The following is a 13041-nucleotide window of genomic DNA, read 5'->3' on the forward strand; positions in this document are numbered from 1 at the left end:
TGTCCAGGAGTGCCTGGCCATCCCCAAGGGCCGAGCTGGCCCCTGACCTACCTGGCCCCTGCGGCTGGGTTGCCTCCTGTTGCCGCTCATCTCCACGGCTCTAGACCTCCGCGTCCTCACTCCACCTCCTGGCTCTAGCTCTGCTCGCCCCCAAGCTGCTGTACTCTCTTCTCTGTGCCGGGAGAAGATGCGCAGAGAGGAGGGGAGAGCAGGCAAAGCAGAAGGTGCCAGCTCACCAGCGCTTTCAAATCTATGGGAGTTAGCTCCTCTTATAACCATGACAACCGGTGGTGGAGCCGCTGTCTCTGTGGCAGTGGCAGTCACAGTGGGGGGGCAGGAGATCCCCTCATCAGATTGGCTGAAGGGGGCAGGATGCCTCCACTGCCACCCTCAACAGGAGGTCAGGATCCCAAACCTTAGAGGCCTCCACGTCTGCTCAGCCCAGGGACACAGGGCCTCTCTGCAGGAGGCAGCGTGTCCCCTGCTAACCTCAGGGAGGAGGAGCCTGGTTTCAATCTCTTCACTTGTCTTCTCCAGGATCTTTAAGAAAGGAAACTTGGCCATCAAGGTCTCATTCCTGGCAGGAAGTCTCTTCTGCAGTTTAACTTTTATCCTCCTCACGCTCCCCTCCAAATCCTAGGATTGCTCCCTTCTTCCTCCTCACCCAGTTAGTCTAGGAAGTCCTTTCTGGCATCCACCCTCTGTCCCAGCTGCAGCGTCAGTTCCTCCTGCCCTGCTCTGTCTGGCTGGGGCACTCTCTGGGCTCGTCCGCACAACCTCAGAAGCAGGCATTTCCCATCAGCTTTCTCATCTCCTGCTTCACACCCCGACTCCCACCTCTGCAGGTCAAGTTCTTCTCCCTGACCTCTTTTCTGTCCTTCCTCAAGGCCCCCGAACTTTCCCTGAACCTGAGGAGATGAGACGATGGGACACCGTACTTTACACCCATTCCGGAACCCTCCTCAGTGGTCACCTCAGATCCCTGGATTTTCCCTCCACTCTTAGAGAACTGAGAGCAGTAAGCAGAGATGGCAAGACCACTCCTGGCAAGGCCTCCCTGCCTCTCTCAGAAACCGAAGAGTGAAGAGCGAGATCCTGATGGCCGAGGGTGATGAGCCCCAAGTCAGATGACGCTATCGGGGCCCTGGGACAGCCAATCGAAACTCAGAGGAGGATCCGCAGTCTGGACTTGGGGGTGAGGGGCCCAGTCCTGACTCTCAGCTGAAGTCACTCTATCAGTTAGGAGGTGGGGGAGGGGAAGAGACGCACTGGCTTGGGGTGAGGGTGGAAAAGGGAAGTGTGAAGGGATGGTATGAGTCAACAGCACAGGGGCCAGAGGGCACTGGACTGTGGTGCCCGAGGGTCTCAGGGCTGCCTGGTGCCCCAAGATCCCCCTCTCTCCCGGCAACCCTCAGAAGTCCCAGGTGTGTCTGATGGTGAACAGAGCCTGGAGCTCTTGAGGTCATGCCCCACCAATCACCCATTTTCCCTTTCTCCTCCCCTCCCAGCCTCCTGCTCTTCCCATAACACCCTCTCCTTCCCATCCCTGGCCTCCCACCTCTTTCCCACCCTTGCTTCTCCTCTGCTGCTCTTGGCCTCTCCCTCCCCTCCTCCTAGGCCTTGTCAAGGAAGCTCACCAACCTCTCACTCTAACCTCCCTTTTTCTTTTCTGATACTTACCTATCTGGGCCACTAGAAAATTCTCTCTTTGGTCTAACCACCATGTGCCCAGCTCCAAATTATAGCTCTTTAGGAAATCTAATCCTCCTCTGAATAAAATGGCCTTATAGAACCTGGGAGATTTCCCTCATAGCTCAGTCGGTAAAGAGTCTGCCTGCAATGCAGGAGACCCAGGTTCGATTCCTGGGTCAGGAAGACCCCCTGGAGAAGGAAATGGCAACCCACTCTAGTATTCTTGCCTGGGAAATCCCATGGACAGAGGAGCCTGCCAGGCCACATCCATGGGGTTGCTAAGACAAGACTTAGCAACTAAACCACCACCACCACCATAGAACCTCAAAATCCAAGTCCAAACAGCTCACTGCTCTACGCTCTGCCTTCTTCTCCTCACCTGCCCTCCCACAAACAGAAAAGTTTGAGGAATTGTTATGTTTGAATTAAAAGTAAGCAAACAAAAAACCATGACTGTATTAAAAAGAGCAACATGGGGAGGGGAAAATTAGGGGTATGGGATTAAGAGATACAAACTACTGTGTATAAGATAGATAAGCAGGGAATTCCCTAGTGGTCCAGTCGTTAGGACTCTGCAATTTCATTGCTGAGGGTTCAGTCCCTGGTTGGGGAACTAAAATCCTCACAGCATGACTAAAAACCAAAAAGCGAAACAGACAAGAAGCGAGGATGTATTGCATAGCACGGGGAGTTATAGCCATTATCTTATAACAACTTTAATGGAGCATACATAACCTGTAAAAGCACTAAAACGAATATAATATGGTAAATCAACTATATTTTTTTAAAAAATGACATATCTGAAGCAAGGTCAAGTCCAAAACGGGCAGCCCTGCAGATCCACGGCAGCGCCACTACAACTCCCCTCTCCTCCCCCAACCTCTGCCCTCTGCCTTCTGCCCTCAGGCCTCCAGGAGCACTCACCTGGGAAAGAGGCGGGGAAAGAGGGCGAGAGGACTGGGGCAGCCAGAGGACAGGGACTCTTGTGGACCTTCCCTCTCTGGCTCCAAGGGCCCAGTCTCCTCCACCTCTCAACACTCACCCTCTCTCCAAGGGACCCCCTGTCTAGGTGGGCCAGTAGCGGGCAGCAGCCACAGCAGCAGCACATCCCAACAGACACTGCCCAGCAGTGAGCGGCCCTGGCACTGCCTAGTGCTATTGTCCTGGAGGCAGTCTGCACCCTCCCCAAGGGCTCAGGCTGGTGAGGCAAGAAGGACATAGGGCCTGCACCCCAGGGCTGCCTGCTCCAAGTCGATGGCCGTGTGTGTTTCTCTGTCCTACTCTTTCCAAGTATTCTTAAGATCACCCGTTACCTGCCTGCCCACCAGCCAGCAGGACAGCCCTTCACCTCACGACCCCATCTGTCCACCAAGAAAAGGACCCATTGCTCCCCAGTCCACAACACCCACTTGCAAACTCAGAGGCCCTTCCTTCAGTCCTATACTGTTCAGTGTCCAGAGTCCTGCTTTCTTACAAACCCTCACAGAAGGTCCTGCCACACAGCCTGCATCTCCGCCACTGCTCCATCAAGGATCAAGTGAATAAAGCACGGGGAAGCACCAAGCACAACGGCTGGAACGTAACAGGCACTCAGCGTATGCTTGGGAGGAAGGGAAGTAAAGAAGGATGGACGGATGGCGAGACACCAAGACAAAGGGTCCTAGCAGCACCCTTACCCCTGCTCTAGGGAGCCCCTCATTCTTTATCACAGCTTCAGAGCTTTCAGTCTCCCCTTCCGCCTCCTCTCTTTCTCTCTCTTTGGCTGAGCCATGCACTTGTGAAATCTTAGTTCCCTGACCAGGGATTGAACCTGTTCCCTGTGCCCTGGAAGCGTGGAGTCTTAACCACTGGACCACCAGGGAATTCTGGTCTCCTCCTCTCTTGTTATTCTTTCCTCCCTCCTCCCAGAACTTCACTCCTAATTCCTTTGAATTTAGGCTCAGATGGTATCCTCTGAAAGTCAGAAGAAGACTTTCCTTCCCACTGTAGTGCATCCCAGACTTTGGTCATTTTGGAGAAAGACTAGGCAAATGGCAGAGGGCATTGAGGCTGCTGGCTCAAACACACAGGCAGTCTCCCCTTCCTCTGTGCTTAGTCTCCCAGGCCGAGAGATGAGGAAAACAGTGACTATGCAAAGGCCAAGGAATGCCAAAGCCAGGACTTTGGCTTCCTGTACTCCCAAGCAGGCAGCAGAGGATGGTGGAGCTGACCCAGAGGAGCGAGCGCCTCTCCAGAGCCTAAGCTGTCAGTGTCCTTGTTCCTCCATCAGGTATGTCCAAACCAAGACCTCTGGAGAAGTCACATGATGCTGAGAATGACCACTGCTCAGGCCAAGGGGCAGCAGCCTCTTCCCCAAGGTGGTACAGTCTCTGTCCAGGCCGTGCTTGGTGGCCAGAAGGTCCCTGGAAGGTTCTACTCGGTTTCAAGTCATCTGTGGCTTAGACCCTGGATAGCAGGGGTTCAGAATCATAGGCTGCAAAGGGCCATGAATCCTGAAGGATGGGTTCTAGGGCTGGGAATGAGAGAGGGGGTTCCTGGCCATGGGACTAAGAAGAGGGCTCGGAGTGGTCTCAGCCAGGCTTTGCTTCCTTTATGATAAGATGAAGGCAGGAGGCTGAGGAGAAGGCGGCCAAACCGAAACGGTAACACCAAAGCCAGAAGCATAACACAAAAAGACATCGCTGAACACACAAAGGCACTTAATAAACGCTTGCTTGATGAATGAAGATGAGCTACCAGACGGTGGGGGTGGGCACACGAGTGGAGCAGAAGAGGGGCGCTGAGGGCCATAGGGAATAAAGTTGGGCTGGAGACCGGGAGGCTCAGGCATCCTGAACCCCAGCCCGGCCCCCCCACCCCCCTGCCAGGCCACACCTGTCGGGTCAGGAGAGAAAGACAAGCAGAGATGGAGGGGGGCAGTGATGCAAACAGACGGGCATTTGTGCAGGCGAACAATAGCTGTGCCAGGACTCCCTGCCCTCCTGGCACAGGGCAGGCCGGCTGAGTTGGGAGGGGGCAGCTGCTGCCTGCAGCCCCTCCCCCACCCTCCCCCAAGGAGACATAAACAAACCCAGAAGGGTCCAGCCAGCACCTCTCAGCCATTTCTCTGACCAGCTCCAGGAACCATGCCCAATCTGCTCCCTCTCGTTCTTAGATGATACTTCAAAGACTGAGCTAAAAATGGAACTGCTTCCTCACGTCCAGAGTGCAATGAGCCCCCTACTTTGGTGACCATCATTCAAAACAGTGACCCAGAGCATCTGGGGATAGGCACACAGACAGACACCCACACCAACACACAAACACACCAACACACAGGACAGGGCATGTGCACACATGGGATTCACTCCTTCAGATCTGCCCTCCGTGACTCCAAGGTCAGGGGTTCCAGGAAAGCCAGAGGGACTGAGACTGAACCCCTCTTGAAATCCCTCGGGCAGCCCAGGCACGTCCCTCTCTAGGCGCCATCAGACCCCCTGGAGTCACTCGGCCACTACCTTAAGCATTACACTCCCTTCCCCCATCCTTGCTTCTCCCCTCCCCCTCAGCTCTTTTCCTAACCTCTAAGACCCCAAGAATCTTTTCCTATGCCCCGCAAAGCCTCAGCCTCTCCGGAGACCCCCTAGTTCTTCAACTTCCCTCCCAGACTGCCAGCACTGCCAGTTCCCTCCAGGGCTCCCCCAGCCCTCCTCTCCAGTTCCACTCCCAGTCCCGCACACAAAGCCAGCCACCTCTCCAACAGCCAGAACAAAGAAATAGTCTCTCTCCTCTCCCCTACCACCACACTCCAAAGCTGGGGTCCTTTAGATTCCAGGGAGACCCCCTAGCCTCCAGAGCCATCCCTGATCCTCTGGTCCCTGCTTCCTTCTAGGGAGGAAAGGACTCTTTGTTCTGAGAGAGGAGACAGTTAAGGTTTGGGGGAGGAGGAAGGTGGGAACAGAGGAGGAAAGACAGAAAAGGGACCTCTGGGGTTTGGGGCCTGTGGAGGTAAGAAGTAGAGCGCAGAGAACGAGGGGGTGGAGGACTGAAGACAGCCTGGAAGAATAGAAACGGAGTGAAAAGAGAAAGGAGTCAAGGGTGGCGGTGCGGGAGCTGCATAGACTCTAGGAGAGTGGGAAGGAGAAAGGGGCAGGTTCCACTTAAATTCCTTCTTCTTCAAGGAAGTCCCGAGGAGGAAGGCAAGGAATGGTGGGGGGCGGGGGCTGTCAGGACCGGCTGTGAAGCATCCCCCCAAATAGGCAGCAGGGGAGACCATCTTCCTCAATTATCTCATTTCCAGCAGGCCCCCTCTCCTTCCCACCGCAGTATAAAAAGAAAGGAGACAGCTGGTGTGCTTGGGGGAGGGGGAAGAGGGGATCCAGGGTTTGTTGGCTAAGAACCAACTCCCCTCTTCTGTAACCACAGTTTTCCGGAGGTGGCCCTCCCCTTCCGACCAGCCCAAACTGACAAGCACCCTCCTCCAGTGGCCTCCGTGCCCTCTCAGACCTACCCACTCAGCCCCCCACATCCCCACCCCCAATCAGCTTCCCAACACCCCCAAACCAAGATCAGCCCCAGGACCCCAGGATGGAAAAAGTCAAGCTTCTAGATTCCCAGTCCTCCCAATGACCAAAAACAAAACAAACAAACGCAACCCCCCACAAGGCATCAGGACCCAGTTATCCGGCTCCCCAGCTCCTCCCAATAACGGAAAAGGGACCCCAGTATCTACCTTCCCAGAACCCCTGTCTATAGCCCCTCACCGGTGCCCCCACGGCTTTCCTTTTTAGGGTGGAACCAAATTTCCGTGGTTTCAAAAAACCTCTCCTCCCCCCTTGGCGCTACTCCAGAGTCTCAGCTCAAACGGTTGAAAAATAAACAGACTTTCATAGCTGGGGCCTGGCCTGGCGCAGGGCTGGGAAGAGCCTGCCTGCCACCCCGCTGCTTCACCGCACTTCAGCCGTCACTCCTCTGGACTTCTGTTTGTCTTAGGCCCTACCCAAACCCCCAGTTGCTTTCCTGTTAGCAGAATCTTATCCCAGCCCCTCTAAAGAAAAGTTCCAGGACAGGATCTCTCCCAGCTTGGTCTCTAGATAGGTGGCCAGGTTAGGAGCTAGGAGGGAAGTGGGGGAAAAGGGTTCCATCACCTTTGAGGGCTCCGAAGGAGTGCCGCCCCCATGCCTGAAGACAGTGATGGTGATCAGCATAGGCTGCCTGCCAGGGCAGAAACGGATTGGAAAGTGGCCAGAGATTAAACCAGCTATGGACTGGGTCTTGGCCTTTCCAATAATGGGTACAGTGTGGCTGCCTCAGGCAGCTGGGAGGTGCTGTCTGCATGCACCACCTTCCTCCCAGCTCTCACTTATTCACAGACAAGTCAGCTTCATCATTTCCTGGGGGCTGAGGTGTGGAGAGGTCACAGTCTTTGGCAGTGGGCCCGGGTACCAAGGCAGAAAAAAAGGATACTTGGAAAGGAGTGGCCAAGAGCTCCAGATAGGGTTGGGGGACTAAGCTAATTATATATCCAGACTCTAGAAATGACAGAACAGTCCCAAGATGAAGAGATAAGAGCAGAGGTGGGGAGGAGGGAGGAGGGCACAGTGCCAAGTGGGTCAGCCTAAAGGTTTCAGGTTATTTCAGGAAGCTGGTGGGGCAAAAAGGGATGGGGGACCCTGATGTTTCAGGAACTGGGGTGCCCAGGAACCTTCCTAAGGATGGAAGAAAGGATCCTAGCTACACAAAGACCTCTGCTCCCTTCACCTGAGGGTGATGGCTTGGGGGGAAGTAAGCTGTCCCTAAGCTGTCCTGACCCCAGTCACCCGCCCGCCCACCGGCGGGGAGAACTGAATCACAGCTGGAAAGTCCATCTGCGAGGAGAGGAGGAGCTGACTTTTGTCTTGCACGGGTGGTGATACGGGTGGTGTTGGTGGTGGGAGGAAGCTGGGAAACCACCCCCTCCCACCCCTCGGCCGGATGGCGGGGACAAAGAGGGAACGACCGAGCCAGCGACTGCAGGGGGGCGGGGGGGTACACAGAGAGCAACCTGGTGGGACCCTGGGAGAGGGGGTCCCCGAGAGCCTTCAACGCGCCCACCCCCGCGACACACACACCTCCCTGTTCCCGCTCCGTCCCTTACCGGAGCAACTTTCTTTCACGCGGCCCAAAACACCGAGTCGGATCGGAAGCAGCCCAGCCCCAGGTCCGCTCTCTCCCGGGATCCCAGCGGAGAATCAGCTCCGAGCCGGAGGCGCGGGTCGCGTCGACGGCTCCCCCAGCCCCCTCCCCACTCACTCACAGTCCCCACCCACCGCGTCCCGCCGCTTTCCCGGCCATCGCTCCGCCCGATTTTGGCGCCCAGAAAGCAGGCGGGGAGACCCGGGAGCGCCGCGCACGGGTACCGGGGATCGAAGGGCACCCCAAGGACCGCGGGCGGGAGGGACAGGGGTTTCAGAGCCCACCTTGCTGGCCAGCTCTTTGCTCCGGTCGATCCGCGCCCGTGTGAGGGATTCGATCCGAGACATAATCCGATGGAGGGGCGCCCCGGAGGATGCGGCGCGGACCCAGGCGTCCGGCTATTGTGGGGGGAGGGCGGGGGAGGGGTCTGCCCCGCACGCGTCAGTCTGGGGGACAGGAAGTCTGACTCCCCTCGCCCGGCACCCAGCGCCAGTTCCTCAAACCCGAGTCTCCACCCCCGCCCGAGCTCAGGAAAGGGGGAGGCGGGGCGGAGGGAGGGCGGAGTGCCGCGCGCCGGACCGGACGCCTCGGTCAGTGGAGGGGCAGCTCGCACGAGTACAGGGGGCCGTGGACTGGCAGTCCGGCGCCGGTGTGTGCATGTGTGCGTGTTTGCGGGGGGGCGGGGGGTCTCTAGCCCCAGCCGCCTCGGCTGCAGTTTTCCTAAAACCCTCCCTGGCCCGCCCCGTAGCCCTCACCCCACGTTCATCTTCCCCTTCCCCTTCTCCTCCCCCAAAGCAGTCCATCAGTCTAGAAAGACCCGCGGGCCGGAGGATTCCAGCCGTTCCCAGCTCTCCAGGGAACCCGGATCAGTTCCTTCCTGGCCTTCGGGGGCCCATCAAAGCAGGCCAGAGCCGACCGACCCCCCTTTTACGATCGAGGCAGGGGTGGGGAGAGGGCGGAGAAATCAAAGGGGAACTAAAGGCTGGGTTTTAGTTCTTTACAGGGCCTGGAGGAAGAATCGGAGAGGAGAGAGTCCTTCCCCAAGCCCCCAGCCTCCCTGGGGCCTTCCAGGCCTGCACTCTGCCCACCCCCTTCCCTCCTGCTTCTGCCTTCACTGACGGCTGGGGCCAGGGGTTGTGGGACCAAGACGCTGAGGAATCCTCCCTTGTGTCTAACCCCAGTTCTGTCTGTTGCAAGTTAGACCAGAACCAGAAAGCCCAGCAGCCAACCTGCCCCACTGGAGAAAGGCCAGTGGCTCCACGGGGAGGAACGGTGGAGTGGGACACACTTTCTGGAAACTCTGCCCCAGCCTGAGGCAACCTCCACCTTTTGGGGGAAACGCCTCCTCCCCTAGAATTATAATCATTCACATTGCCCTTCATTTCTACCTCTCAGAGCCTCCTGTCTCTGGAGCAACCAAAAGCACAGAGTCCTGGAACAGAGCATCTTAAGTTTGTAGGGTCGTCCCTGACTCTGGTCCTCAAAGGTGTGGAGGAAGGAGGGGAGGAGAGGAGGCCCAACCCAGACCCAGCGGCTCCCTGCAGGGCTTCAGCAGCAGGGCCGGGCTGCAGGTTTTAAGCCCAGCTCAGCACTCTTGTAGGTGCCAATTTTAGCCTCTGCCACTATTTTGGGCTCCACTGCCTCACCACTGGCTGAGCTCCTTGGGCTCCTCACCCCTTCGCTGCTCCTCTGACTTCCCCTCCTGCCTAGCAACTCCTTCACCTCTTTCTTCACCCATTCCCCTGTTTAGGATCTTTATATAGCAAAGACCAGAAAAAAAGGAGAGCAAACGACCATGCCCAGTTCTAGGCTGAATGGAAACTAGAAAGCAGAAAGGACTTCCCAGGGCCATCAGGGAGGCTGACCTCTCCAGGGTTGCACCTGCAGGGGAGACCTACAGGAAGGCCCTAGGAACTCCCCCCAAAGCAGCAGTCTTGAAGTTCCTATACCCATTCCCCCAGACTTACCTCCCCCCAGTGGGCGGCCAGGGCTGAGGAATGTACTAAATTTAAAAACAGACTGCCAGAAGCCAGAATCCTAGCCGCAAGGCTCCGCCCACTAGGGGCCCAGAGACAAGGGGTAGGCTGAGACCTCGGCTTTTCTCCCAGGCCTAGGGTAGGAGGGTGTTGCAAGCTAAGGATGGAATCTTAAAGGGCCAAACTCCAGTCTGGATATGCAGTAAACCTAGGACCTGAATCCCAGAGTTCTGTGAGGGATCTCAGTCCCTAAACTCAATTTAGAAGGTCTCTATATGAAAGTAGAGGACCTAATCTCATAACCCTCTTCTGCTTCTCACCCCAGTCTTCAATAAACTTTCCACCCATTTGCTCTTTGTTACCTTCCCTCTTACCCTTCCTCTTCTTCCTCTTAAGAGGTGAATAGTAAGAAGGGGACTTAGGGAGTGGGTAAAGGGAATCAGTCTACCTTTAAGAACACCTGTGCTTTTAGTGGGCTAGGCCTGCAGCTTGACTTAATTTCCACTTTCTGTATCCTCGGGCATAGTGAACCCTTTTCCTTTTGCTTTGGCATCCCCTGACCTTTCTTCCAAACCATTTTCATCCCAGTCCTGTTCCTTCTATCCAGTGATGCCTCCCAGATTTTCTGAAATTTTTTTTTTTAGATACACAAAAACAAAAGCCGATATTAATTTCTGCCAGAATCTAAAAGTAACCACCCCTTCTTTAGCTTATTTAATTGGACAGAGAAGTGCCTTCGTGCTCAGTCGCGTCCAACTCTTTGTGACCTCATCAACTGTAGCCTGACAGGCTCTTCTGTCCCTGGGAGTACCCAGGCAAGAATACTGGAGTGGGTTGCCATTTGCTTCTCCAGGGGATCTTCCCAACCCAGGGATCGAACCCATGTCTCCTGTGTCTCTTATGTCTCCTGTACTAGCAGGCAGGTTCTTTACCACTAGGGCCACCTGGGATGCCCGAACTTGACAGATAACTCCCCCACATTTCAGGGGTAGGGAGGCCATCCCAGAGAAGAACCTGGTTGTCAGGGTCTTGTCAAGTAGATGAGCAGAGAAAGCCACAGGGATACCTGTTGCCCAAGTCCTGTGGTAGCTAAGAGGTTTGTTTTTCTTACTATTATTTTGGACCTTGTGTATTGTGGAGGGAATGATTAATCCATCAGAAATGGTGGAAGACGGGGACTTGCCTGGTGGTCCAATGGCTAAGACTCCTTGCTCCCAGTGCAGGGGGCCTAGGTTCAATCTCTGGTTGGGGAACTAGATCCCACAGTTTGAATGCCACAGTTAAAAGATCCTGCATGCCGCAACTAAGACCTAGCACAGCCAAGTACATAAATATTTAAAAAAGAAGAAATGGTGGGAGAAGTATAGAGGAAATAAACTGTTCCCTAGGTTTACTGACAGAGGCAGAGGAAACAGTATATAGTCAACTCTCTAGGTTCATAATACAGCAACACCTCTTTCTAACTGTGGGGTCTTGGGCAAGGGGCTTAGCCTCTAAGTTATCGTGCCATAAAATGGAAAGTAAAATAGTTATCTTTGCCGGAGTATTATAAGAATTAGATGGACTTCCCTGGTGGAGCAGTGGGTAAGAATCCGCCTGCCAGTGTAGGGGACACGGGTTCCATCCCTGGTCCAGGAATATCCCATACGCCTCTGAGCAACTAAGCCCATGCCCCCGTGCCACAAGTACTGAAGCCCGAGCACCCTAGAACCAGCAAGTCACGACTACTGAGCCTGTGTGCCCAGAGCCTGTGCTCCGCCAGGGAAGGCGCCGCAATGCGAAGCCCGCGTACCGCAACTAGAGAGTCGCCCCTGCTCTTTGCAACTAGAAAAAGCCCACATGTAGCAGTGAAGACTCAGCACAGTCAAAAATGAATTTTTAAAAAAATGAGATGAGATGAGCTCTGTGAAAGTGTTGTTGTCAACTCTACATCGCTCATCAAGTAAGAAAAAATAAGCTACTTCCTTCTTTCAATGCTTGACTGAGCTTCTCTCCAGCCACACCTCTGGTGTTTACCTGCTTATGGCCCCCATCCTGATCTAGGAGGAGGGGAAAGGAGTGACTCAAGAACACACACTCATGGGGGTGGGAGCAAGATGAACCAAGAGATGACAAAGAGGGAAACAAGTGGACAGGACCAGAGCCCTGGTGAGGAAAGGCGGCAGGGACAATGTCCTGATGATGCTAGTCCTTCCCGCTGCTGCTCTGGGCTCGTCTCTGCCCACTTTCCCCTTCATCCCCTCACCAAACTGCCAGGCCAAGAGTGGGCAAATGCAAACCAACTGGGATCCGGATGGCCCCTACAGCATCGGCTTCCCCTCTCATTCACATTGCAGGAAAAGAAGGTGATTCTGCCATCAGACTCTCCTGCCCTGCACTGAGAGCCTGCGGGGTGAGGGGCCCCAGACCCAAGGTCTCACTCTTTGCTCCCTAGAGAGCTCTGCTCCCCACCAAGAGGCGAGAAGGAGCCTCAGTTGTGCCCAGCTTGCTCTTGTCTCAGACTGCCTGATCTCATGCTTCAGCTTCTCACTACAGCCTGCGGTGAGAAGGTGCTAAGAACCTGGTTTCATTTCTGCCCTCCCTGCCTACCCAGAGGAAGGAGAATCCTGGCTAAAAGACTGACAGAGAAGAGGGCCCAGGCACTGTGGGCAGGTGAGAACCTTACTGGGGAGAAACCCGTGGTATTTCCAGGTGATCCTGATGATGTCTCGTCTGGGGTTTCTCTCAATGTTCAGAAGCTACCCCGGTGGGAAAATACATGCATACTTGGGTAAGCCAGGAGAGGAAAAGGGGGACGGCTCATTCTGCCAGTAAATGAAGAAAGTAGAAATGAATTCAAGCAGTAGGCAGAGCTCCCAGTTTCACCAGAGCCTGAGGGTTGGTAATAAGGAAGAGAGCAATGTGCCTTCATCTTCCTGGGGTCAGAATTGCACACAGCCCCACGTGTGCGCTGTGTGTGCGCTTCCATAATCATACACTCCTGGCTTCCACTCTGCCTGTGGTCTAATTTCAAGTCCTTCAGCTGCTATATCCGCCCATAAAATTATGAGTGTAAAAGCACTTTGCAAACCCTAATACTCTCTGAAGAAGTAAAAAGTGTTGCTGTAATTATTATCATCGTTATGTCCAATGGCTACGATTTCTGCTGCCCACCTCTTAGCTATGTGGGGCCTAAAGAGAGGGAGGGCTAGGGCACTCCTTAGCTTCTGAGGTTCCTGGC

General features: G+C 55.0%; 1 protein-coding gene across 6 annotated transcripts in view; it reads right to left on the minus strand.

The window, feature by feature from the left end:
* The window catches only part of ARHGEF2 (Rho/Rac guanine nucleotide exchange factor 2), a 50221-nt gene that overhangs the window by 17397 nt on the left and 19783 nt on the right, over positions 1-13041 (minus strand). The window contains exon 1 of one of the 6 annotated variants that reach the window (XM_018046275.1): positions 9813-9902. The exons of 2 other annotated variants lie outside the window; for them this stretch is intronic. Coding sequence is in view for 2 of the 4 variants with exons in the window: in XM_018046271.1 (XP_017901760.1) it covers positions 52-279 (228 nt within the window). In the remaining 2 variants the exon portion in view is untranslated. Of the gene's footprint in view, positions 1-51; positions 1159-7807; positions 7925-8129; positions 8378-9812; positions 9903-13041 lie in introns of those variants that run through there. 3 more of the 6 variants (XM_018046272.1, XM_018046274.1, XM_018046271.1) reach the window with 3 other exon arrangements.

Source organism: Capra hircus, chromosome 3 (assembly GCF_001704415.2).
Source record: "Capra hircus breed San Clemente chromosome 3, ASM170441v1, whole genome shotgun sequence".
Classification (NCBI taxonomy): domain Eukaryota; kingdom Metazoa; phylum Chordata; class Mammalia; order Artiodactyla; family Bovidae; genus Capra; species Capra hircus.